This window comes from Populus alba, chromosome 19, assembly GCF_005239225.2.
Source record: "Populus alba chromosome 19, ASM523922v2, whole genome shotgun sequence".
Classification (NCBI taxonomy): Eukaryota; Viridiplantae; Streptophyta; class Magnoliopsida; order Malpighiales; family Salicaceae; genus Populus; species Populus alba.
In genome coordinates, this window is record NC_133302.1 from 8,969,586 (window position 1) to 8,996,216 (window position 26,631).

Below are 26,631 nucleotides of genomic sequence, written 5' to 3' on the forward strand. Positions count from 1 at the left end.
TCCTTTTATTGTTGTTCGAAAAGTAGAAAAAATAATTAATTAATAAAAAAAACTAAATCATGTTGTAAAAATTATGTTTATTCAGACAGTTTTTTTAGCATGTATAATAGTCCTTTTTCTTTTGGTTTGTGCATTATTAATTGCTCTGTTTGTTTTTGTATTTCAAAAATATTTTTAAAAAATATTGATTTTGTTTTTTAAATTTTTTTTTTGCTTCAAATTAATATATTTTGATGTTTTTAGATCATTTTAATGCGCTGATATCAAATATAATTTAAAAAAACATATTATTTTAATAAATTTCCGGTGCCCTTTTCTTCAACCCGTATTTATTGTCAATTTATGCATTAAATAAATGGGGCAGTACCTTTTCTCCAACCCATATTAATTGTCAATTTGTACATTAAATAAGTCGAGTAGTAGCATCATTAGTAACACCTCATACATTCATTATGGACCATGTCTCTTTTTACAGTGGACCGTGTTTATTTTTACCGCGGATTCACATGGTATTTCAATTTCTCCTTAATTCTCGCGAGTTGTTACCTAAAACTACAAACAAAACTATTTTCTTATGACTAGAAGATGTAGATCAATCAGCATCATATTTTTTTTTTCTTTTTTTCCTCTTTTTCACTAGCTGACAAAGGCAAATCAATTTTTCTTTTCTTTCTTCCTTCTTCACACAAGCATTGACTTTCTCTTTTCATCGTAACCATTTCATTTTAATCGATTAATTTTAGGGTTGTTTTGTTTCAGATTAAGACTTGGCTTTTTTTTTTTTCATGCATCAATATCCTTTTGTTTGAAGTTAAGGGATTTTTCAAAGATTTTTTTTGAATTTTTTTACAATAATTATGGTTGATTTGTCTTTGTATCTTTTTTTTTTTCAAGAGTTGAAGATAGAAGAGAGAGAAGCAAGGAAGGCCAAGTCGGGTAAGAAAAACTACTAATTTTGATTTTTCATCTTCCGAGTCTCTTTGAATTAATAAAAAAAAAATAGAATCTTTGAATCTATTAATATCAGATAAGTTGTTTCTTGGATTTTTGTTTTTTGGAGTGAAATGAACGTTAGCCAAGATCCATTTCTTGAAATTTACATTTGAGTATTTATAGTGGTAATGCTTTTTTAACCAATTCATAATTTATTTAGTAATTTTTTTAAAACTTCTCTTTTATAAATTTCAGGTTAGAGTCTGAAGAGAAAAGTTGACATATCATATATATGCTACAAAGAAGCTTGAGAAATTAGAGATGCATTGTTGAAGCCAGGTATGTGATTTTATTAAGCTTTCCTAACAATTTTATTGGATTTCTTTTTCATTATATGCATATTTCCAATTTCGATCTAAATGTTCAAGTTAAACATTTGAAAGTAGAAATGATTCACAAATTATTTTAGATTGAAGTTCAATTCGACGGATAAGTTAGGGTTTGAGCATATCTATGACTACAGTTTTGAATATACTAAAATATGATTTTGAATTTTTCTGGGGAGTGATTTTTTTATCGTTCACAATTTTATTTTCTTTTTAGTTTTCATGGATTGTTTTTGAGATAATAATGAAGGCAATGTGAATCAAAATTTTTTGTGTGATTATCAATTATAACCTTAGTTTAATCTTCTTTAATTCTAATCACTACTGATTTATTTATTGGTTTTTTTCCTTTTTGTCTCTAATATGTCTTTTGGTTATTGTGCCCATAATTATTTTACAATGAACCATCCATGATTAAATTATTACATTATCCAATGGCTCTTAATCAACCATTTTTTAAAGTTTTTTCTTTCTTTCATAAGTGGATTGTATTCAGATGGGAGTGTTCACATTGTTGAAATATTTAACCCAGTGTTCTATTGTCTCTATATTATAAGAGTGCAGTGCTTCAGGTATTTTCATCAAAGTGAACAAGTGTCATATATTACATGAAAATATTTTTTATGTCCTCATCTTACCTTTTCACAATTTGGTTTTTTTTGTTCTAATTGTCAGAGGTGCTAGGTGTGCTATTATTTTTGCATGGTTTTAATCATCTCCTTATAAGGGCCGACCCATACTCTATAAGTTTGAAATGAATTTTTTTCCCCATATATTGCAAGGTTGTTTTGCTTTCTCCTGTTTTGATAATTCAAAAGAATTTATACTTTTGAATTTAGCCTTTGACAATGACATCACTTTTAGATCCATATTCACTTTGCATCCAACAACATATATATACTTGATAAAAGAAAAAAAGGGGGGTGTTAATGAAATAAATAAAAGATGGAGGCCTTGACTATTTCTTTTTATACATGTTAAGTTTTTTTTTGTTGTTGTTGATTATTTCAATGGTTTGTTTTTCAGTTTCTCTTTTTACGCCTTTGATTTTGGAATTAAGAAGAAAAGAGTGAGAAACTTAAACTATCTTAGTTGCCTTTCTGGCATTATTTCTAAATGATTAAAATTTCTTTATTGAAACATGGTGTTGTTAGATATTTGCTTATTTGCACAATAGCCTTGCTTTTATTTTTTAATTGATATTTTTTATTGATAAGATTCAATTGTGGCTTGTTTTGTCAAATGCAGCTTTACAGGTAATAATCTAGATCTCAACTCTATTGACTACCATTGCATATTTGATTCATTTTTGTTTACCTTTTCATTTTTGTTCTACCGTCGATCCACAATAATTTACACTAAATCAACTACAGCACCCTGCTTCTTCTTCTTTCTTTTTTTCTTCTTTTTTTTTCCAATCTTGGCTGTTGAGATAACCATATTTCATATGTTATCTCACTACCAAGTTTTGTGTAGGCTTCTGATTTTTTACAACATATCCTACCTAGCTTTAGTTGGTTAAAGCCAACTTAAATTCCTTAGACTTAACTATTGGCTTGGCAACTAACTTGCCTAGCATTCTTTTTCTTTAATCCATACCCACTTTAGCTATATCAATCGCTTTAATGGATTATGGCTTCTCAAGTTTATGCTTCACCATATCTTTTTTTTCTGGCATAATTTATCCACTGCTTCTGTTGGTTTAGATTTGTTCTGGCAGTTTCTCTTGCTCAAAATCTTTCAAGTCCTAATAAGTTATTTAAGCCTCTCTAAGAAATTTCCATTTATCGTATTTGATAACCATCATTGCAATTATATTTGTTTCCATGTTGCATTCTCATTTCTGATATTAAAAGAAAACATTCTATATACTTGCTTTATTGGCAATTCTGTATGTTTTTGCAGGTTTTATGCTGCTTTGAATTAGTATTATTTAAGAATAATTTATGTATTAAGTCAACTATGGCTTTTTATGTCTCTGCTTTTAGCTTGGTGGCATTAGGTTTTTGGATATTGGTTGAATATAAAATGATTTGTATTTAAATTGTATTTTGTGGTTTCATTGCTCTATTATGTAGTGAGAAATTAAGAAAATACACGGTGGAATCTATATTTTGATCTGTCGAACAACTGTTTTTAAGCTTTAACGAATCAGAGGATCAACTGCTCTTGATATTTTTGGTGTCATTGATGATTTAATCTCATTTCAGCTCTTTTTGTATGCCATAGAATGAATTATATTTGTTTTGTGATGAAATACATTAAAATCTTTTACCCTTGATATCTTTTCAAAGAAACACAAAGCTTCTAATTTTTTTGTTCAAATTTTTTATTTTAGTTGCTTGATAATTCATTTTTCATTTATAGGATATTTAGCCATAGACGATCATGACATGCATGCACTGGATATTTTTTTGCAGCGTTTGCTAAAACTCACTTTCTTTAACAACATTTGACTTGACTCTTGCTAGCACTACAATATCACTCTTTTTAATTTATTAAGCGCTTCTTTGTTCTAGAATCATTGGATGAAAATATGTTTAATTAAAGATATTATTGTTCAACCACTGCATTTATTGCCTTTAAATAAATCTAGATCCTATTTGCATGCTAGGAAAGTTCTTCATTTTCCCTCTTGCTATGTGATTTAGGTTTTCTAAATTGATAATTGGCAAGAAAGTTACGGTAGGGCAATCCAACTAGTGATATGTAAAAAAGAATACCGTAGTCAATATTTTTTTAATTACTTTTTTTATGTGTTGATTTTTTTGTGTTTATTTTATATTTAGATGTTCATGATTAAGTTAGATCCAAATTCAATGGAAAATAAAATAAAATGAAAAGTCAAATTGTGAGACAGTCTAACCTAATAAGAAGAGATTTTATCTTAGTAAAATGGAAAGATTTATCTTATTAGGAAGAGAAAATCTCTCATCTATCCTTATTTAATAATTTAATAAGGAGAGTCAATTTGATAATTAAATAACTGACAATTTTTTTTTTTGAATGGTTTGAGTTTTTGAACTTAGAAAATAAGTTAAAAAGTTCTAGGTGAGAACAGATCCACTCTCACACAAAAAGGCCTCCATTAATACTGATATTGAAAGATTATTGAAGAGTGAACAATAACTTTGACATGTAAAGTAGATCAATTTAAACCTTAATGAATTTTCATTTTTTAAGCTTAAAATTATATTTAATCAACTTCTTGCTTTCGTTATAAATATATGTTATTCTTCATTGGTAATAGAGTTTGTTTTGACATTTTTTTTCTTATTCATTTGATTAGAAAGTAAATATTCATGAATATTTGTGATGTATCTTGGATATGATTAATTTAAAATTTGGTTTAAACTTATTTTTTTGTGTTATTCCTGAATTTTAAAGGCTATATAATTATTTAAGCAGAAATTTTTTAAAAATAAAATTTATATGGTTAGAAAGTAAATTTTATTAGCTTTCCAATGACATAAAGTTTGATTTAATTAGAGTTTTGTACTAAAAGTGATGATTTTTTTTTTAAATTAACATTGTATAAAATTGAAATTAAGATTCTTCATTAATTTTTGATAAATTTTGTTATAATAATAATTCAATGTTATGTTATATGCTTTATATATATATATATGATCCCATCAATCAACTCCTCTCACCAGTGGCGGAGCCACAGTGGGTCAAAAGGGGGCAATTGCCCCCTTAGTTTTTTTTTTTTTTTTTTTTCTTGTTAATGAATTATTGCTACAGCTACGGAAAGTAAGGAAAGTTACAGTTACGGGGGCTAATGTGATTGTTACAGTTACAGAAAGTGTGTGTGTGTGTGTGTGTGTGTATATATATATATATATATAATTACAGCTCCCCAATATTTTTATATATATATATAATTATAATTTACAGCTCACTAATTTTCCCTCTTTCACTTTTGTTTATTTATCTTCTCCTTCTCCAGTAGGGTTTTTTTTTCAGCCGCCGTTCCTACCTCTCCTAGTCTCCTTTATACAAATTTATCATCAATTAAGCTTTTTGGCCTTTTGCTTTATACTTTAGGTAAATTTTCTTCATCTTTTCTATTTATTTTATTGTCTAATTTTAGTTTTATTCTTTTATAATTAGTTATTAAAAATATTAGGGTTTATGATAATTTATGGGTTTTGTTATGAATATGTTCTCTATAAACATTTAAATCTGGTAATTTAATCAATTAAGTGTTTCTTTTCTTATTATAAAAAAATAAATTAATATTCATGCAAAACCGCTATTCTTGACATCTCTTACATTGATAGAGTAGTTTATTGAAATTTAATATTTTCACATGATTTATTTGTAAGTAAAATATCAAGTAGAAAACATGTTTTTCAAGTATTGTTCCTCTTACACATACACTAAGCATTGTTCCTTAATTAAATGTTTAGAAATAATTAAGTATAATTTAATCAACATACTTATTATATGCATTTATATACGAATTGAAATAGGTTTTGATTTTGATAAATTGACATGTATTTTGTTATTAATTTCATATGAAAGATTTAGAATTATTGTGTAATTCAATTGACTTTTGTTTAATAGTGAATTATTGTGTACTTGTGTTAATTATTATGTAGACACTAATGATGATAAAAAATCCAGCAGGTTCATATTAAATTAACATGTCACTGGACAAGTATTTCAAGCGTAAATCCCTTGAGGATGAGGAGTCAATCAAAGCTTCAAGTCATGTAACTCAATCAAGTTCAAAGAAAAGTCATATTGAAATCAACCCCGACACTCTTCTTGCTGACCCTGGCTTAAGAAGACCAATTTATGAGTACCATATAAATGATAGGGATGCAATCCGAAGAGCTTATCTACAAAAAGGTCCTTGTCAACCTTCACACTATGATTTTCCTCAAAAACAATTTGGGAATATATCAACACTACGACGCTTTAATCCGACTTGGTTTGGTGCATACCCAACATGGTTAGAGTACAGTATAGCCAAAGATGCTGCTTTTTGCTTGTATTGTTACCTCTTCAAGTTAAAAGGGGGTGTTGATTCGTTTGTGGGTGATGGGTTTTCAAATTGGAAAAAAAGGGAAAGATTTGATCTTCATATTGGAAAGTCTAATAGTAGTCACAATGCAGCTCGGATAAAATGTGAGAATTTGATGAATGAAAAACAAAGTATCATGTCTTTGTTGTCTGAGCAGACAGTAAAGAGTCAAAGTGATTATCGAACTCGATTGAATGCTTCAATAGAGTGTGCTCGTTTTTTGTTGCACCAAGGACTTCCATTTCGTGGCCATAATGAATGTGAATGTTCAAGCAACCAAGGAAATTATCTAGAGCTCTTGCATTTCCTTTCCAGAAACAATGAAGCTATTAAAAGAGTTACTTTCAGTGAAGCTCCTAAACATAACAAATTGACTTCTCCAGATATTCAAAAAGACATTACTCAAGCTACTGCAGAGGAGATTATAAATGTGATTATCAAAGATCTAGGTGAGTCATTATTTTCAATTTTAATTGATGAGTCACGTGACATATCAATCAAGGAACAAATGGCAGTTGTTATACGATATGTAGACAACAATAGACATATAATTGAACGTTTTCTTGGCATTCAACATGTGTCAGATACAACTGCTAGTTCACTCAAGGCAGCTATTGAAGCTTTGTTTTCTAAGCATGGGTTAAGTATATCAAGATTGCGTGGTCAGGGATATGATGGAGCTAGTAACATGCGAGGTGAATTCAATGGCTTGAAAGCACTTATTCTAAATAGCAATCCAAGTGCATATTATGTACATTGTTTTGCTCATAGACTTCAATTAACTCTTGTGGCTGTTACGAAGAAGCATAATGAAGTTGGAGATGTCTTCAATTTTATTTCTAGCATTATAAACATAGTTGGAGCATCATGTAAAAGGATGGAGGTGATTAGAGAAAAACAATATGCTAGAGTTATTGAAGGACTTGAAAATGGGGAAATTTCTAGTGGACGAGGCTTGAATCAAGAAACTTCTCTTAGAAGGTATGGTGATACTCGTTGGGGCTCCCACTATATTACAATTATTCGTTTACTTGCAATGTTTTCATCAGTTCTTGATGTGCTTGAGATTATAAGGGAGGATGGGATGAACTCAGAACAGAGAACGGAAGCGATTGTTTTAACAAGTATTATGGAATCATTTAATTTTGTGTTCATGCTTCATTGTTTGAGAAGGATACTAGCAGTTACTAATGAGTTATCACAAGCATTACAAAGAAAAGATCAAGACATAGAAAATGCTATGAGTTTATTGAAAACATCAAAAGAACGATTCAAATTGATGAGAGAGAATGATTGGGAATCTTTACTGGAAGAAGTGTCATCTTTTTGCATCAAACATGATATTGATATTCTAAACATGGATGATGAGTACAAGCTTCGTGGGCGTTCAAGGCGAAAATCTCAAGGCATTACAAACTTACACCATTTTCGTTATGAATTGTTTAACAATATCATTGACATACAACTTACTGAATTGGATGATCGTTTTACCGAGACGAGTATGGAGTTACTTCTTTGTGTGGCATGTTTAAGCCCAAATGACTCTTTCTCTACTTTCAACAAAGAAAAGCTTATTCGTCTTGCTCTTTTTTATCCTAGTGAATTCTCTATAGTGGACCTTATGGTACTTGGTGACCAACTTGATACGTATATTATTGATCTACGTGGTGATGATGAGTTCTCTGGTATTGAAGGTATTGCTAGTCTTGCAGAGAAAATGGTAAAAACAAAGAAGAATTTGATATTTCCATTGGTATATATGCTTATCAAATTGTCATTACTTCTACCAGTTGCAACTGTTACAGTGGAGAGAGTTTTTTCTGCTATGCATATTGTCAAGAGTAGATTGCGGAACAAGATGGGAGATAAGTGGATGAATGATAGTTTGGTTGTATACATTGAGAAAGATATCTTCAATAAGATTGATAATGAAGCTATTATGAAGCGGTTTCAAAATATGAAAACTCGAAGAGAACAATTATAATTTAAGTTTTTTTCATTTTAAAAGTATTTTTGTATTAATTTTACTTGATATGAATTAATATATATGTTTTGAATTGATATGAATTAATATATATATGTTTTGAATTGATTTTTAATACATGTCTATATAATATAGTATTTGTTAATAATTTGCCCCCTCAATTAAAAATCTCTGGCTCCGCCACTGCCTCTCACCAAGTTCAAATAGAGTTGGTTTCGAGAGGAACGAAGTCTCGGAAGGTGGCGAGTGTCGTGCACTCTCTGCCATTGTGACTGTGGGTCGCCCATCAATGGAGAGTGATCCAGTGTGGATGGCATTACTATAATCCATTGACATCAACCAATGATATTGATAGAAGCAAGATTGAGTGTGCGCAAGCTAACAGCAAGTCCATGAGTCCATTAATGGCACTGCGACATGTGACGTTTTTGTTTTGTGGAAAAATCATTGCCCAATCACAACATGAGGGAGTGATGTAGAGTGCAGTGGTCTCCGAGTGTTGTTTTCAACCATTTTCTTTCAGTAGCTTATAAACATTATTAAAAATTAGTTATTGTATATTTGTATCTCAACATTAAAATTTTTTTTTTCTTTATTATACCTTATACAGTATCGAGAATCAATAATTAATTTGAGATAGTGGGAGTGCCCATATTTCTCCAATATTATTGTATTGAATTTTTAAAAGAGTCAATATATATATATATATATATATATATATATATATATATATATATATATATATATATATATATATTGTATTTTTTAAAAGAGTCACAACATGTTGTGTACTCTCCAATATTATTGTTCATAGGAATTTATATTTCCTAATTAAATACTTTGAAGTAGTATCAATATCTTGTATCTGTGAATATGTTATTTTGGGAACTTTATTTTTATAACTTTGTTAATAACAAATAAATGTTAAACATTGACATAAATTACATGATTAATATGTTTTGTATATTTGACCCAGTAGGATTTTTTGGTTGTTTAAATAAATTTTTTAGACATCTTAAAATTATTTATTTGATGTTTTCCGCATAGTTTATTAAATAATTATAGTTATGTAATGTGATTATGAGCTTCGAGGATTTTTCTTTGTATGACTAGTGTTAAATTATAATTATTAATTAAAATTGGTGCTGCAAAACCCTCTGTGTGTGCATGTGTTGTGCATCCTTTAATCATTTCAATTGTATGGTTGATGGCCTCTAAACAAATCGTCGTTGTCTGAATATGGTTGATGGCGTCTTCTTCTTCGTCTCAAACAGGAAAAAGTCCGCCTGCGGAAAAATTCAGGCCAGGCGGTCGCCGCCCTCAGTCCAGGTCATGACCGAATGGTTTACCATTCAGCCCCATTCCAGCCAACTTTCCTCCACCACCGCGAGGCACCAGGGAGCTGAAGAAACCGCCACCAACAGTCCAGCAATGGCTGGACTGTTGGTGTCCCGATCCAACAAGAACACAAAGACCTAAAGTCCTTATCTCCACACAAGGATCAGTATCCTGGGGAGATAAGGATAAAATCCACACCAGAAATGCCTATAAAAGGCGGAAAAAAAGTTAAGAAAGAAAGGGGACCCAGAAGAGAAAACAAAGAGGGAAAAGTGAGACTAAGAAAAAAACTTAAAAAGGAAGGAACGAGAGGGAAAAAAAGAAAGGGGAGAAAAAGCAGAGACAGGGCAGAGAAGAGGAAAATAGAGAGAAAGAGAGACTAGGAGAGACAAAAAAATAGAGAGAACAAGAAAAGCCAGAGAGCAAAAGGGGAAACTAAGAACAGAAGCTTCATCCAGTTGACGGTGCATCAAGATCTTCGTCCCAAGGCCATTTGCAAAACAAGGAAGCGTGCGTGAACAGTTCATACACGCTTGCAAAGGAAAAACTGGCCGGGTTATTTGGCTTAACCAGGCTGGGCCAGCTGGATCCAGCCCATCCCAGTATAAAAAAAAAAAAGGGTCGGATTTGAGCTTCAGGCCCAACCGGCCCAAACAGTGCTTATTAAGGGTGTGTTTGGCAAAACACACCCTTATGTCTTATTCATGTATTTTATTCTCCTTTTATTTTGATATTTTGTCAAACGAGATCTTTTTTTATATCAGAAAATTCCCTAAATATTTGGCAATCTTCATGTATTTATTTGTGGGACCTTCGCGCTTTTTTTATTTTTTTTCTTTGTGTTTTGTTTTTTTTTCTGATATATGCTCAGTCTATGAACCATTACTGTTAAATACAAATATGTTGTGCAATACTTTCTTTTATTATTGTCTAAAAAGAGCAAATAAAAAAAAAGGGTAAAAAAAAAAGGCATAGAAAAATTGTTTCCTCTCCATTAAAAATTCAAAAAAATTTGAACTTATTCATTACCGTCAGAGTTAGAAATATTGCTTGTTTTTGCGTTTCTGCTATATTTACTAACATTAGAGTTGGAAATTTTTTTAGATATTGTTCACTAATGCCAGAATTAGAAATATTGCATGTTTTTGGGTTTCTACTATATTTACCAATATCAAAGTTGGAAATTTTTTTAGGTATTGTTCATTGATGCTAGAGTTAATAACATGATAGGAAGAACAAAAAAAAAAAAGGAGAACAAGTTCTTAGCAATTTTAGACAAAACCAGCAAGATAGCTTGCTTCAGGTAGGATGCTTAAAAGGGGTGATAACATCTTTCCTTTTGCATAACCAGTTCCGTATCATAGAATATCTATTAACCAGTTAAGGTTCCTTGTGACCATAATATTAAGTGGCAACTCCTTGAACTAGAGCATCTCTCTCTAAAATATTATTATATTTTATCTCTCTAAAAACATACTTATTTAAGTATTGGAAAGTCTTTACCTCCATCAAAGAGGATATTTTGCAGGTACTAGTCAGAAGTTTCTTTTGCCTACTAAGCACCAAGTATATACTAAAAAACACCTTGGCTAGGAAGAATAGATAAGATTACTAGGAACAATTGATTAACCGATTATCCAACTCGAAAGCCTTATTCCTAGGCTATTTGGATTTTTGAAACTTCATGAGTGGCGTCGTCTGTGGGGAGCTGATCAAAAAGTCATCGGTTTCTTTCTAAGGTTTGCTTTCGACACTACTAGGTCATTCCATGACACACAACCAATGCTCACCCAGGCTAGAATGTGAGACAAGTCTACTCGTTGTCTCGGACACTCCTACCCAGTAAGAGCTTCAATAACTCACTAACTAGGTACAACTCCTTACCCAGGCCATCTTGGCAACTCGAGGACAAAATCAGACATTGCTATTCCAACAAGTATTAATACCCTCAACAACACACAATGCCTTAACGCGAAGGCCATCAGCTGCACCATAAGCATGTAGACGATTACACTACCTAAAGAAGATTAGACAAAATGAAATTCATGGGAGTTCCTCAAAGAACCACTCACGTCTTTGCCTCACCCATGCACAAAGAAGATACGACGAATATTTTCCCCTAGTTACTATAGGATAGACACTGATCATCATAATCGTCATTATACACCAATTCTTCAGGCTTCCAATGGCCTAGCAAACAAAGAAATAAGAGATAATTTATGCATAAGCATACCTAGGGGAATGTTTATAACCCCGTCAGTGGAGGGTTTCTCTCTTGTCCAAATGTATATTGAAAACTTGACTCCTTAAGGATTATTTTTTCATAAAAATAAGTTTGGACAACTATGATAGCTTGGCTCACCTACTGGAGGATGTGCAAAATCTACGCAACAACTTGGAGTTGATCATCCAAAACCATGACTCAATATGTAAGATATTCACTACGACCTTTAAAGAATCTGCACGTACTTAATATAACAAACCAAACTTTATTGAAGGTTTTAGTGACCTATATGCCAAGCTAGTGGCATGCTTTAGCACTGGCATACTCGCCAAGAAAACCTCCATGAAGCTTTTCAGTGTTGCTCAATAAGAGAACGAGTATACACATGCATATTTAAGAAGATTTAATGCGGAAATGCTCAAGGTGGAAGAATTGTTTAAGCTATAACCTTAGAAGCCTTGATATGACAAGTAAAAGAGCATGCCCTCTAGAGAAAACTTTATGCTTTCTAAAAAAAAAAAGCTTATCTAAAGTGAAACAATTTATGAAAAATCACATTCAGGTTGAAGAGGCTAGTTTGTTATGACATGGACCTCCATATTTTTATAAGGACAACGAACATGAATGACCTTCCAAGTGAAGTAATTATGGAAGTCAAAGCAAACATCTTAGTGCCACCTTCATGATATCTTCCTTCTAAGAACCTCTACCGTACATATCACTCATATTATCTTAAGACGTATCATCCTTTATAAAAATGTTAGTTTTTAATATATGAATGATTTATTCAAAATTGATTTATTTTCTCCAGGTGATCTCTAAAAACGGTAGCTCTAGAGAAGTTCCAGGGGATGGTATGTGTTCTCCCCACGGGAAATCTCCAAGTGATAGACATGATCTCTCCAATGCTATATGCATTACTTACTACGAGATATATGTGATCTCCCTAGTATTATATGCACCACTCACTAAGAGATATATGTGGTGTTATGGTGCTATATGCACCACTCTACATCTATCCCCATTGCTATATGCATCCTCTTCAAAGGATGAACTTGGTTTCCCTAATGCTATATGCACCACTCTTCAAGGGATGGACTTGGTTTTCCTAGTACAAATAACAACACCATGAAATCACCACTCTCAATAGAAGGCTCTCATGCCCCATTAAATAATAATAATAATAATAATCATGATGATCCCTCTTTAGTGGAGGGCTTTTAAGCCCTATGACAATGTTAGAAGAGCTACAAGCTCCTACTCTCCAAAACACCTATAATCACTTAGAAATTGTTAAGTATAGGTTCACCTTTTTTAGGTTCCCACTAACCACTTATAAATTCTCTAAATGGGCTTCATGCTTGATGAGTTTAGAGATAGGAGTTCCTCAAAAGTGAGTAGATTTCCTCTAATGGGTTCCCCCCGACCACATAGAAATATTCCTAAGTACAGGCTCATTCCTTATGTTTTTCTCTTACCTTTTAGGGAAATTTTTGAAGTATGATTCCTTCATGTCCTCTCTATACTTAAAAATTCTTTCTCTTACCATGGTGTATCCCCTTCCACACGGGCTCTTTAATATATCACCTTTTTTTTCACATGATGAAAATTCAACGAACTCATCATAAATACCAAGTATTTTTACAAGTCTTTGCATATCAGTATCACAAAGACTTAGGGGCTAGAAATAAACTCATTTTTAACGAGCCTAAAAAACCCTTATGACCTAAGGCTCACCCAAGGTAATGAGCATGCCTCAAGTGGGGGTTTGGTAGTGTGCCAAAACCCAGGCACGCTGGGTTGGCAGACCCAAATGCGATTGGGCTTGGCACAATACCAAGCCCTAATAATGCTGGGTATGATGCTAGCCAAACACAACCATGATTTTCTTGGCGGTGTGCCAAGCCCCGACACTAGTTGGACCTAGACATGATTGGTTTTAGTAGTGTGCCATCTCCTTAGAACACTAGGTTAGACGCTAGAGAGACCCAACTGTGATTGAGCTTGGCAGTGTGTCAAACCTTGGCACACTAGGTCTGGCACTAGCTAGACCTAGACATGATTGGGCTTGGTAGTGTGCCAAGCCTTTGGCACACTCATGTAAGTGTGCATCCTCCCTTGGGCACACCTAAATGAATAATAATCCTTTCTTAGAATGTCCAAGAGAATGATCATCCTCTCTTGGCACGCCCAAAGAAATAAGATAATGAGGGTCTGGAAAACATTTCAGACTCAAGGCACTTGGATTTGGCAGTCAGCCAAGTTCATTGCTTGTGGACTTGGCAGTCAGCCAAGTCCAAGATAACATGGGTTTGACAAACAAGTCAGACCTAATGTACACTTGGTATTTAGCCAAGTCCAAGGTAATATGAGTCTAGCGAACATGTCAAACCTAAGATACTTGGACATGACATTTAGCCAAATCCAAGATAATATAGGTTTGGTAAACATGTCAAACCCAAAGTACTTGGACTTGGTAGTTAGTCAACTCTAAAATAACAATCACCCTTCTTTTACGCGCCCAAAGGAATGACCATCCTTCCCTGGACACGCCCTAGAGAATGATCATCCTCCCTTGGCACACCCAAGGGAATTAGAATGTAGGTCTCGCAAACTTATAGACCTATAGCACTTGGACTTGACATTTAGCCAAATCCATTACTCTTGGATATGGCAGTCAACCAAGTCAAAGATAAAGTGGGTCTGGCACCCAAGGTACCTAAACTTGGCCATCCGCCAAGTCCAAGATAATATGGATCTGGCAAACATGTCAAACCCAAGTTACTTGGACTTGGCATTTAGCCAAGTCCAAGATAACATGGGTCTGGCGAACATGTTAAACCCAAGATACTTGGACTTGGCAGTAAGCCAAGTCTAAGATAATGACCATGCTCTCTTAGGTATGCTTAAGGGAATGATCAACCTCTCTTGAGTCTAACTTTGGGAAAGAACTCAGCCTCCATGGGCTTAGTTACATGTGACGTCTTAGACCATAATCTCCCTACATGCACCTTTTAGATGTTTAAAAATTCTTCAATGACCCATCATATTTACATCAAACATGAATATAGATAGAAGGGATATTTATACCTCATTAAATATTATCAGGGTAAAATTACATTTCAGACCCTCCTCTTCATAATAGGACAAGAATCATAGGATATAAATACACCATAAGACTTTCAAATTAAAAGTTCACAATCTTCATTCTCTACTGCATATATATTTTCAGAGCATCTCTCTGTAGCATATTATTGTATTTTCTCTCTATAAATTTAAGTATAAGAGAGTCTTCATCTCCATCAAAAAGGAACTTTTACATGTAGTAGCACAAGCCGTTTTGACCTACCAAGTACCAAGTATATGCTAAAGAACACCTTGGCTAGGAAGAATAGTTGAAATTATTAAGATCAATTGATTAACCAATTATTCAACCTGTAAGTACTATTCCTAAACTATTTGGATTTTTGGAACTTCATTAACATAATTTTCCAAAAATACCTTGATGATTATGAAAATAAACACGAGATTCAATTCATAGTTGAGTCCACTCGATTGCAATTTTGAGAAGGAATGATATTTTGCTTGATCTAGTGAAGAACACCAAGCTCAGGGTCATGGGTTACACAGTTGGATGATGTGCCGTAAGCTTTCTTCACCAGAATAGTTCTTCTTTATCAGCCTCGTATTGAATCTTTTGGTAGTAATCAATCTCTACTCTTGGCAGCCAGATATCACCATCTATCAATATTGTGTTATAGACATGGCGAGAAAGATGATTTTAATGGTGAGTTAAATTATCATAAGAGAGATATTCTTACCAAACCTAGGATGAAGCCGCAGATTTTGTGTTTCAACCTAAGTTTCTACACACACATTGATTCTGTATCTTCCTATCCTTTGTTGCCATCACTAGCCCTTTGACAGTGGAAAGTTGTAATAATATCTTTGTTATGATGGATGATCCTACAGGCCTAGGAGGAAAGAGTATTTTCGAAGAATTGAAGCTTACCTACTTCCTGTTCTGTTTTTGTTATTCCCCCCTCTTTTTCTTGACTTCAACTTCCATGTGGCAGAACCAATAGGCTTACAATCAGCCACCATTTAGTTCATAGTAATGGTATATGACTTTCAAATCAAGAACAGTGAAAACTTTCCAAGTGGGAATCAATATCTGGCACAGCCTTATTTAGGTTGAGTTGATGACGGGAGATACATATATTATATTGAGTTTTAATCTTGCTGCGTGTGAACAATGCGGTCTTTTTATCTTCCCTTTGAAGTTAATATAGAACACTTTTCCTCCTCTTGATGCATGGACAATTTTCAACAAAAGCCAACAATTCCCACATCTGTTTTTACTTTACTGCTTTATGTGTGTAGTTTAATCACTCAACGTACTTCTCTGAATGTTAACAGTGTAGCCTAAGGAACATCAGATGCTGCACGAAGGCCAATGGGCACTGTTGAAAATAGTTTTCCTTTTCTTTCTCTGAGCATCTTCGGGATAAGCTCATGGAGAATACGCCGTAGACCGTGGAATACAACGCACTATTCCATGTTTGGCCTAACTCATTATTTAGTGTCTCCAATGAGAAATCCGGTGCTTTACCATTTGACAGAGGACAGCAACTAGCTAGTAGCTACTAGGTTAGGTGAACTACACGTGGAAAACTACAAGGGGGTCATGATCAAGAGAGACTTTTTCATGTTTGAAAAATAGATAGCTATTGCACACCCATGCACGCTTGCCGTGCCTGTTGACCAGTCTAACATACATTGTGATGCGTGGCATGATCTTGGATTCACACTCAAGCAGCCAGATCAACTGTATGCTACCACGACGACCAATCACATGTTAGTCCAGCGTGTATGATGATTTCAACCTGCATCGCACCATGCATGTTTGGATGAAATTAGAGCTGGTGGAATCAAGTACTTTTGATATACACCACCACAGCTAGCGATCATGAACCTAGAAAGAAAAAAGAAAAAAAGAAACAAAAAGGAAACGATGGGTTCAGACAAGGATGATAGTGGGTTTAGTTGGAAGGAGCTAAACGAGGGAGTTTTCATTTTCACGACCATCTTTAAGGTACTTCTTAGTTCAATTATTTCCCAGATGCGGTGCAAGTCAAGGAGCTCAGAGAAAAGGGTGGAATGATGCTTTTGACCATAAGAGGTAGTGCGTGCCTTTATAAAAACTCATTAGATATTGGCTTTCCCTCTGTATTATTTCTTCTTCTATCTATCTATCTCTCTATAAAGCTCGAAAGCAGAGTCTTGGACAAAAATCATGGCAACTTTGTCAAGGAACAGCAAGAAAAATGGATTTTTATATTCCATATTTGGCATGTGATCGCATGAATTTTAGAAGAACAAGTTACCTAAGTGTGAGGGAAATTAAGGAGGGACCGGAGAACCTTTCACATTACATCACACATGACATGAGACTCGAAAGCATTGAACCCTATTCCTGCATGATAGCTTGAAGTCTATCAGCCAAACAAAAGCATCTTTGAAGGATAAATATCAAGTCTTTGGAGTTTTGGATAATCATTAACTTTTCTGGGTTATTAGCTATGCTTATTCTTTAGCATATGCTCCCAAAAACCTATCCCATTCTTCCACCTATCCCCCCGTGCTTCGTCTTTTGTCCATTTTCCGGCACCTCATTTTTCCCAACCACCATTTTGGCCTCCTTGTATTGTGATAAACACCCCCATCCACAGGAACAACTTTCTTTTTCTTTTTTTTATGTATTTTTTTGTTATTTTTTATGTTGTGTACCCGTGCTTGTTATGGAAAGAGTAATAAAAATTATTTTTGAATATATTTTTAATAAAAAAAAATGCTTTTAAAAAATAAACATGCATTATAATATCATATATGCACTAAACCTGACTTGGAAAAAATCTTACACCTAGACTTAAATTAATTAATTTAAAAAAATAATATAATTTTTGGTTTTAATATGATCAAGTCTAAACGGGTTTAACGACGTCAATCAAGTTACTGAAAATAATATTTTATATCTTTTATTACAATCAAACAAAGCATATACAATTTAAACTGGACCCTATGTGACTATTTAATGCTGTTGTTTTCTACGTCTACAAAGCTAAATTAAGGAGACAAACTCCTAGAATCGCAGCAAATTTAGAAGCAAGATTTTGGTCACGACAAGTAAGATAATAACGAGAGGATGATTTAAGACATGAAAACTGCTGACTTTTCAAGGATTTAACTGGCCTATAACTTCTGAATTGGATAATTAATTAATCAATAAATATATTTATTATTTTCCGCATCGATTTCTTGTTTTTAAAATTGTAATTAACATTTAGAACACACGTAATTAACATAATCTAATTGTTTGGAATCAAGGAGTCATGCATGATGGGGTTGTTATGACCAGCCTCCTTTGCAAGTGGTTTAGACTTTGAAAAAATGGGTTTGGAGAGATTCTTTGTTTGGTATCCGTTATTGTGACTAAATCAAATCTTCACCTACAAAATGCTCGTAATCACTGTCGTTTAAGCCACACGTGTGATCGTAACCGGTTTAGGAATTGACTCTCTACCCTCCTGTGATTGTTACTCTGGTTGTCAAATGATGATTAATGGAATATCCTTGACTAACATGAACATATGTTTTGAAAATCCAAAACTTGTTGAATTTCTATGCTTGATTAATGAATCTTTTTAAGATTTTTTATTTAATCTTAATTTTTTATTATTAATATAGGTGTTTAAATAAGCTTGCGTATATCTCAACTAATTTCACTGATTCTAAAGTTAACGACTATGTAAGCCACCAGTGATCTTGAAATTTGTAAAACTCGAATTAATAATCTCTAAAAAACAAACTTAGAGTCTGACAATTGAACCACATTCCTCAAAATTAATTTTAATTGTTATTTAATTGCGTAATTATTACAGGCTTTTGTCCTTGGAGCAGTCGATTAAGCTTCAAAAATGAAAAGAACATATCATAGACTAAGTTAAACTAAGAAAATTAGTTGCTCAAAAAAAAAAATTGTTGCAATTTCTATGAAAATTTTTAATTGTTTATAAGATTTTGGTCAAACACTATAATTTTTCATGATAACGAGCATGTATTTTAATTTAATCATTACCTCAAACTTAGATTTTAATTGAAGATTTTAGAAATCTTGTTTTTTTGGGTTCAATTTTCATAACTAGTCTTGTACTTTAATAACTTCAAATTAGGTTGTAAGTTACCATTGAAGATTAATTTGTCATGCATTGCTTAGTTAAATTTTTATTTATTAAAAAAATTGTTTTTTTTTTTAAATATTTTTTCTTGTATATATATAGTTTATAAGAGTTTTAATATTAAGTGTTAATTAAAAAATATATTAAATAATAAAAATTTAAATTGAAAATCTTATGATTGAGACTCTTTTTAATAAAATTATATCTTTCTTGTGCTGTTTCCATCAACTTTACTATATAAACTAGTAAAGTAATTATGCTTTGTGCATGACCTTTATTTTTAACTACCTCACGTAGATTATTATAATGTATAGATAATATATTGTAGAGAAAATTTTGAAATTCATGGTAAACTTACGGAGCAACTACTTCAAGGGAAATAATTTTTAATTAATCTATGTGGCCTTGAATTTCAAATCTTCTTTGATCAAGCCAAAGAATTTATTAGTTATTATTATTTCTTTGCTTCCAAGATTGAAATAATAAAAGGAGCATAATATTTTATACTATAGTCTTGAAAGTCTTATTTAAGCACGTCAAACAATCATAAATTTCTTGTTCTTTTGCTTTCAAGATTGTAACAATAAAATGAGCATAATATATGTATGTTTTTTTAATTAAAAAAATATCAATTTTAAAATTTTTTCATTAAAAAGAAAAATAACAATAAAAAAATAAGGATAAAATCAGATAAAAAACTAAAAATTTGATTTTCCATTATAATGATTTTTATTGAGAAGGATAAAATGATAATTATTTACATCTTAATTGAACAGTAATTTTATAGGTCCTGTTTATTTTTGTGTTTTAAAAGTATTTTTAAAAATATTAAAAAAAAATTATTTTTCTTTACTTAAATTAATATTTTTGATGTTTTTAAATTATTTTGATATGTTAATATCAAAAATAATTTTAAAAAATAAAAAATAATATATATATATATTAATATATTTTAAAATAAAAAATACTTTAAAATACAATTTCAACTATATTTTTTAAATATGTCATTTTATTATTTAATTTAATGTTAATTATATGTGGATAAAAAAGTGTCAGCGTGTGCTCCTCTTCTAGGTCAACAATCAAAACTGTTTTCTTTCTTAAACTTTACGCAGCGTGGACCCCTTTTCTTGGCTTTTTGCTCAGATGATTTTTGTATTATAGCTATTTTTATTATTATTATTATTTTAGAAAACTATCCTGAACTGGAAAATAAAAATGGAGTTGCTCGTCCTGCAACATGTGATCCTTATAGGACTTAAGTCTAATCAGATTCACTAATCACTAAAGAAAAGTATCACCAAGTTGCTTTCATATACAAGGGTGTTTTAAATTGTAATAATAGTTATTTTTTAAAGTATATTTTATTTGAAAATTTGTTAAAATAATATTTTTTATTTTTTAAAAATAATTTTTAATATCAGTACATCAAAACGATCTATATACATATGTAAAAAATCAATTTTAAACAAAAATAAATAAAATTTGATCAAACCCATTTAAAACATAATACCGAAATGTAATTTGATCAACCATTAGTCTAATCAAATTCACTGTTCACTAAAGAAAATTATAACCAACTTGATTTCATATTTAAGACTGATTTAAAGTTTTATAACGTGCTTTTTTTAAATATATTAAAATAATATTTTTTTTAATTTTTAAAAATTATTTTTTTATATCAACAAATCAAAACAGTATACAAACATAAAAATATAATTTAAAATAAAAACAAATTCAAATTTAACCAACTCGGTTTAAAACACAATATCTAATTGTGCTTAAGCAACATTGAATTAATCAAATAATTTTTTGGATAATGATAATTTTGTTGGGCCACATAATTAGGTCATTGAAGAACTTTTTACTAAATAATTAATTACTATGCTCTTATCCACACAATCCTTCATCACCGTCCAATCCCATCACTGGAAAACTTATCCTATTCCTCAGTGTAAAACCTCTTTGATCTCAATGCCCTTTTGTCATCTCCAAATATATGCTTTTATGATTTTATCCCTTTTCCTTTGTATTTTGTCGTTTGTGTCTTTGTCCTCCGGGGGTTTAGTAATTCTCCATACTGTTTTTTAAAAATATTTTTTATATAAAAATATATCATATAAATATTTTTTTAATAGCAAAACCGGTTTATCTCTATATTTTAAAAGCATTTTAAAAAAAATTTAATTTTTTTTTATTTTTTATTTTACTTCAAATTAATATGTTTTTAGTGTTTTCAAATTATTTTGATATTCTGATGTAAAAAATAATTTTAAAAAAATAAAAGCATCATTGTCATGTATTCTATCATGAAAAGTTATTTGAAAATCAACAGAAACTACACTGTTAATTCAAGCTTTAAAATTATTAAAAAGTATTAAAAAAATTAATTTAATATTTTTAAAAATAAAAACAATATCAATTACATTATCAATAGTTCCAAGGGGTTGATTTAAGTGTTTTTGTCTAGGTACTATGAGATTTCAAAATCTTTTAGAATCACGGGTTACAAGGCTTCACCTAGTATAAAGACTAATTTCATGTTATAAAGATTTTGGAGTTTTTTAATTTTAACATATTTTTTATTTAAAAATATATTAAAATAATATATTTTTTTATTTTTTAAATATAATTTGTGATATTATAATGTAAAAATAATTTTAAAATATTAATTTTAAATAAAAATATATATTAATTTTAAATAAAAATATATATTAATTTTAAAAAATAATACTTTTAAAACATGAAAATAATAAGACAGGAAACCTACCCTAAGACTATATGATCTCAATGTCCTCATCATTTATTTCTGTACATTTTGTGTGGGTTTTACGCTCCTCTTGGCACCAGGCCAAGCTCAAAACAGGACACGCGTGTCTATCCATCAAGATTATGGATCAAAGTCAAGAGAAGCATAGGTTTACGCCAATGGATGATTAAGACCAGAACAAGGGTTTAAGGGTTTAGAGGACACGTGTCAGGTCTTATCATAAAGGTTAAAAAAATGATTCATGGGATTAAGCTCATCCTTTGAACCAGCCGCCATCTTTCCATTTGTGGGATGCTAAAGACAAAGGGAAAGAAACCAATCCCCACAGCTGGCTTACCGATCCCCATCTATCTAACCTTTGCAACTGAATTTTCTTTTTTTTTTTTTGGAAAAATTCTTCTTCAAGCTCTTTGTTCTAATCCAATTTTCCACATGAGGACAAAATCCCACAGCCATAAATGGGCACGCCTTCCTCCCCTCTCAAAAATTTCAATCTCCTTCCCTCTCTCTCCTAGTTTGTTTGCTCATCGGAGCCAAGCTTTGAGAGTTAGACCTCTAGCTAGCCCTCCCTCTTCCCTCCCCTTTAGACACATCGATCCTTAGTTAGCTCATCTTGTTTATGATTTTGGCCGGCCCATTGTTTGAATCTTAGATCATTAGCATGAAGAACCACCAATCAAGCTTGCCACCGGGGTTTAGGTTCCACCCCACAGACGAGGAGCTCATCCTCCATTACCTTAGGAAGAAGGTAGCATCCACACCCTTTCCTGTGTCTATCATAGCAGATGTCGATATCTACAAGTTTGATCCATGGGACTTACCAGGTTTCTACTCTATACTATACTATACCCTCTCTAGATATTATATACCATGTCAAAATCCAACTGAGGTATAATATTCGTCTGTAAAACAAGTGGCTTGAGCTCTTGTTTGCTCTGCTTTACCATGCCATTGAAGGATACTAACCATGGCTTGTTTGTGGTGTTGTTTCATGTCAGCCAAAGCTGCCTTGGGAGAGAAGGAGTGGTACTTCTTCAGTCCCAGAGATCGTAAGTACCCTAATGGAGCTAGGCCTAACAGAGCTGCTGCCTCTGGATATTGGAAGGCGACGGGGACAGACAAGGTCATAATGGCGTCGACGATCACCCCTGGAGGTGTCATACAAGGACAAGAGAACGTTGGTGTCAAAAAGGCTCTTGTCTTCTACAAGGGAAAGCCTCCGAAGGGAGTCAAGACTGATTGGATTATGCATGAGTATCGCCTAGCAGAAACCCCTAGCTACAGCTACAACAAACCCATGAAGCCAAGAGATTCATCCATGAGGGTAGGCATCGTTAACAATTATATGTCAACTTTTACTCTTATTAGCGTCTGCAGCCAAGTGATCTTAAGATATTTCTCAGAGCCATAGCTTTTGTGCTCCTAAGCTTCAAAAAATTGGTTGGTGAGGAAGACAAGGTTAAGTTTTTTTTGTCTTCAACTGATCACTGTAAATGAAGTGAGCATAAATATAATATGCACCCACTTGGATCTGATGTATGAATTAGATCATAATTTATTAATTATGTCATTTAATTTCATTGACTTTGGATAGAAAAATGGAGTTTGTCTTGAATTAATTGGTCCTAATAGCTTGCTTTTGGTTTTCCAGTTGGATGACTGGGTTCTTTGCCGGATTTACAAGAAAGCCCATGCTTTAACTTCATGTGCAAGAGCAGAAATGTCCAGTGAACATGAGCAGGAAGAAGAAGAGGAACATTTTGTCTCAGAAAACCCTTTACCAAGCTTGAAAGGTCCCATAAGCAACAAGAGCGCGCTCATGTCCCAGAAATCTTGCTCCTTCTCCAACTTGTTAGATGCCATGGACTATTCCCTATTGAGCAATTTACTAGCAGATACCCAGTTCAACCCAACCGGGTTTGAGTCAAATCCTTCACTGAATAGCACTGCTTCCCAACTGGACCAGCCTCCTTTCTTCAGTAACAGCAATACTGCAGGCGGCGGCGGCTACTTTCTTCAAAAGTTACCTCAGTTGAGCGCCTCAGCGCCCAACAACGTGGACAACAAACTCAAGCGCCAGCTTTCACACATTGATGAGGACATGGTGCATCCATCAAAGAAGTTCATGAACTCTTGCAGTTTCACTAACACCAACAACATTAGTACTCAAACTGATATGGGTCAATACAACTTCCTAAGCCAGCCATTCTTGAACCAGCAATTACTCCTGAGCCCACATCTTCAATTTCAAGGTTAAAATGAAATGTTCTTAAAAGCAAAGGGGATTAAGTTAAATAAGAGACATTTATCTGAAAAACAAAAAAAAAACAAAAAAAACTACGGATTACCAACTAGGTTATGTGTATAAAAGGGATGTATCTGGGGAGGGTCTTTTTTGTGCTACACAAATTGACAAACTACTTGAAATGTTATCGAAAAGAAGATGCTCATTTGACAGTCAAGAGGAGTTTGACAAAGGAAAGGACACAGGGGGGCGGGTTATTATTTGGAATCATACATGATTTTTGTAGAGAAAAAATGTAAAATTATTGCATTGTTGCCAAATTAAATGGATTGGTTTCTGGCTTGAAATATTATGCTACTTTTTATCATTTTCTTTGAATAAAGCCAATCTTCCTTGTGGAAATTCCTGTTCGTGACTTCACCTCTTTTTTTTATTTTCCTTTTCTATATAACTAGTGAATTGGTCAAATCATGATACGTACTAAATTTTAAAAACTATTATTAATTTTGTTTAAACCTATTTTCTAAACAAATCTGGATTCATAAAAATTATCACAATATAAAATAACGTAAACAAAGGTCATGAGTTCATGAAATTTAATCTATAATTATCTAGTAGGTGGCTCAATGATAAAAGCTTAAATCAAGGGGTTTGTTTTCCTTGTAGTTTTAAATTTAAACCATGTGATTGCTAATATGATGATCAATGAAAGCTTAATCGTTAACTTCAGGATTCGTGGAATTAGTCGAAGTGCATGCAAACTGGCCCAGACACTCACGTTAATAATAAAAAAAAAAAAAACTCTACAGTACTTCTTCTAAACATATGCTAAAATTAGGAGGGTACAAAGAGAGAATCTTTTAATTGCCGTCTAGCTTTTGTCCATGTTCACCAAAAATGATATTTTAGGCATCTTTTAATCTATCTCCTTACAGTGGACTTTGCCTTAAAAAAAGAAGATGCTAACGATCGTAGTCATGATAATAACATAAAATAATCTTATTATATGTATATTTGCTCCTATGTCTTTATCTTCTTGGGGTTTATCTTTCTTGTGATGATCGTTTCATATATTTTTTATCTTAATTAATATCAATGGCGTGTGGTAGATTCCAAAATGCTCGTGTTCTAAGTAAGGAAGATCACAAGAATATCCTCCCAATTTTATTTTTTTATATTTTACAGCAATTTAGGCAAGGCAAGCCAGTAGACAACATGAAACATGTTTAACACATCGATCGATGATGCTTTGAATACAACAGCTAGGAAAAAAATAAAGCCTACCCAGATGCATTGAACTATTATAAAGTTTTAATGTGTAAAGTACCTCAACAAATTTGATAGTGATGCAGAGCTACATTCATCGACTGGGCAATAATTATATTTATTGCACTTTAAAAATATATTTATATATTGCATAATTTTACAGTAATTAAGTTTAATATTTATTGTACTTTAAAAATAATTACAATGCTTGGCTTTATCACATAAAACTAATTTATGCTGAATGAATTGTTTAAGATAAATTGGTTGGTGACAGCTTAACTTTTCTTTTAATTAAAAATCAACTTATTTAAAATTTATCAATAAAGAAAAGATAAATGTATGTCCTAATCGCATAGAAGTAGAGGTGAGTAAAAAAACAAAAAAATCGATTAAACAGAGAAAACTTGAAAAACAATAACTGAAAAAATCGAATTGTAAAAAAAAATTGATTAAAATTTTAAAAAAACTAACCGATTCGGTTCGGTTTTGGTTTTATAAGCTTGAAACTGGAAAAAAACAAACCAAACCTCAAACAAAAAAAACATTGGGAAAAAACCAAGTAAACCATGAAAAAACTAAGTTAAACAGGAAAAAACCAAGCCAAACTAGTTTGAATTGGTTTTTGTCTTAAAAAACCTAATCGAAACCGGTCGGTTTGAACCAGTTTTGTTTAATTTTTTTTAATTCAATTTGGTTATTTTTTTTTATAAAAAAACCAAACCGAAAAAATGATCACCCCTACATGAAAGTATAGCTTTCTATACCTAAAGTGTTGCAACATATATTAATTGAGAATTGTATTTTTATCTTAGTTCTATTTTGATATGTTAATTTTACTTGAGTTTTTTTTTTTCATACCTTGATCCTAACTTTTAATGATTTTATCTATAAAAAATTAAGTTGACGAAAATTCAATTCCAAAATAGTTGACAGGAGTGATTATTTTCTTTTTATAATGCAAGAGATGAGAGAGGAAGTATATTATTATGTTTACAAGATATGCATTAATTTTGATAACACATAAAAGAAAATAAATGTGGTTAAAATTGAAATATAAAAGAGTGATAACTAACAAAAAACTAGAAAATATAAGGTCGGCAGCCACTGTGCAATTTATTTTTTAATAATTTTATTTATAATAATTTTATTTTAATTTAAAATTTTATTTTATTTATTTTTCAAGTCACTAAGTTAAAAAAAAAAAAAACAAAGAAG

The 26,631-nt window shown here is 31.9% G+C and overlaps 2 protein-coding genes and 1 long non-coding RNA gene across 3 annotated transcripts; all 3 read left to right on the forward strand.

The window, feature by feature from the left end:
- Positions 1-234: 234 nt before the first annotated feature.
- On the forward strand, positions 235-4,560 carry LOC140955006 (uncharacterized). The gene is made up of 3 exons (XR_012168726.1): positions 235-936; positions 1,189-1,272; positions 3,225-4,560. It is a non-coding gene; the product is annotated as an uncharacterized lncRNA (long non-coding RNA).
- A 1,408-nt stretch (positions 4,561-5,968) lies between these two features.
- LOC118054893 (uncharacterized) lies at positions 5,969-9,814 on the forward strand. The gene is made up of 2 exons (XM_035066665.1): positions 5,969-8,298; positions 9,610-9,814. The coding sequence occupies exons 1-2, from the start codon at positions 5,969-5,971 to the stop codon at positions 9,812-9,814; spliced, it is 2,535 nt and encodes an 844-aa protein (XP_034922556.1).
- Positions 9,815-22,359: 12,545 nt separating this feature from the next.
- Positions 22,360-24,497, forward strand: LOC118054902 (NAC transcription factor 47). Its single transcript, XM_035066670.2, has 3 exons — positions 22,360-22,729; positions 22,904-23,229; positions 23,557-24,497. The coding sequence occupies exons 1-3, from the start codon at positions 22,567-22,569 to the stop codon at positions 24,160-24,162; spliced, it is 1,095 nt and encodes a 364-aa protein (XP_034922561.1). The 5' UTR covers positions 22,360-22,566; the 3' UTR covers positions 24,163-24,497.
- The last annotated feature ends 2,134 nt before the right edge of the window (positions 24,498-26,631 follow it).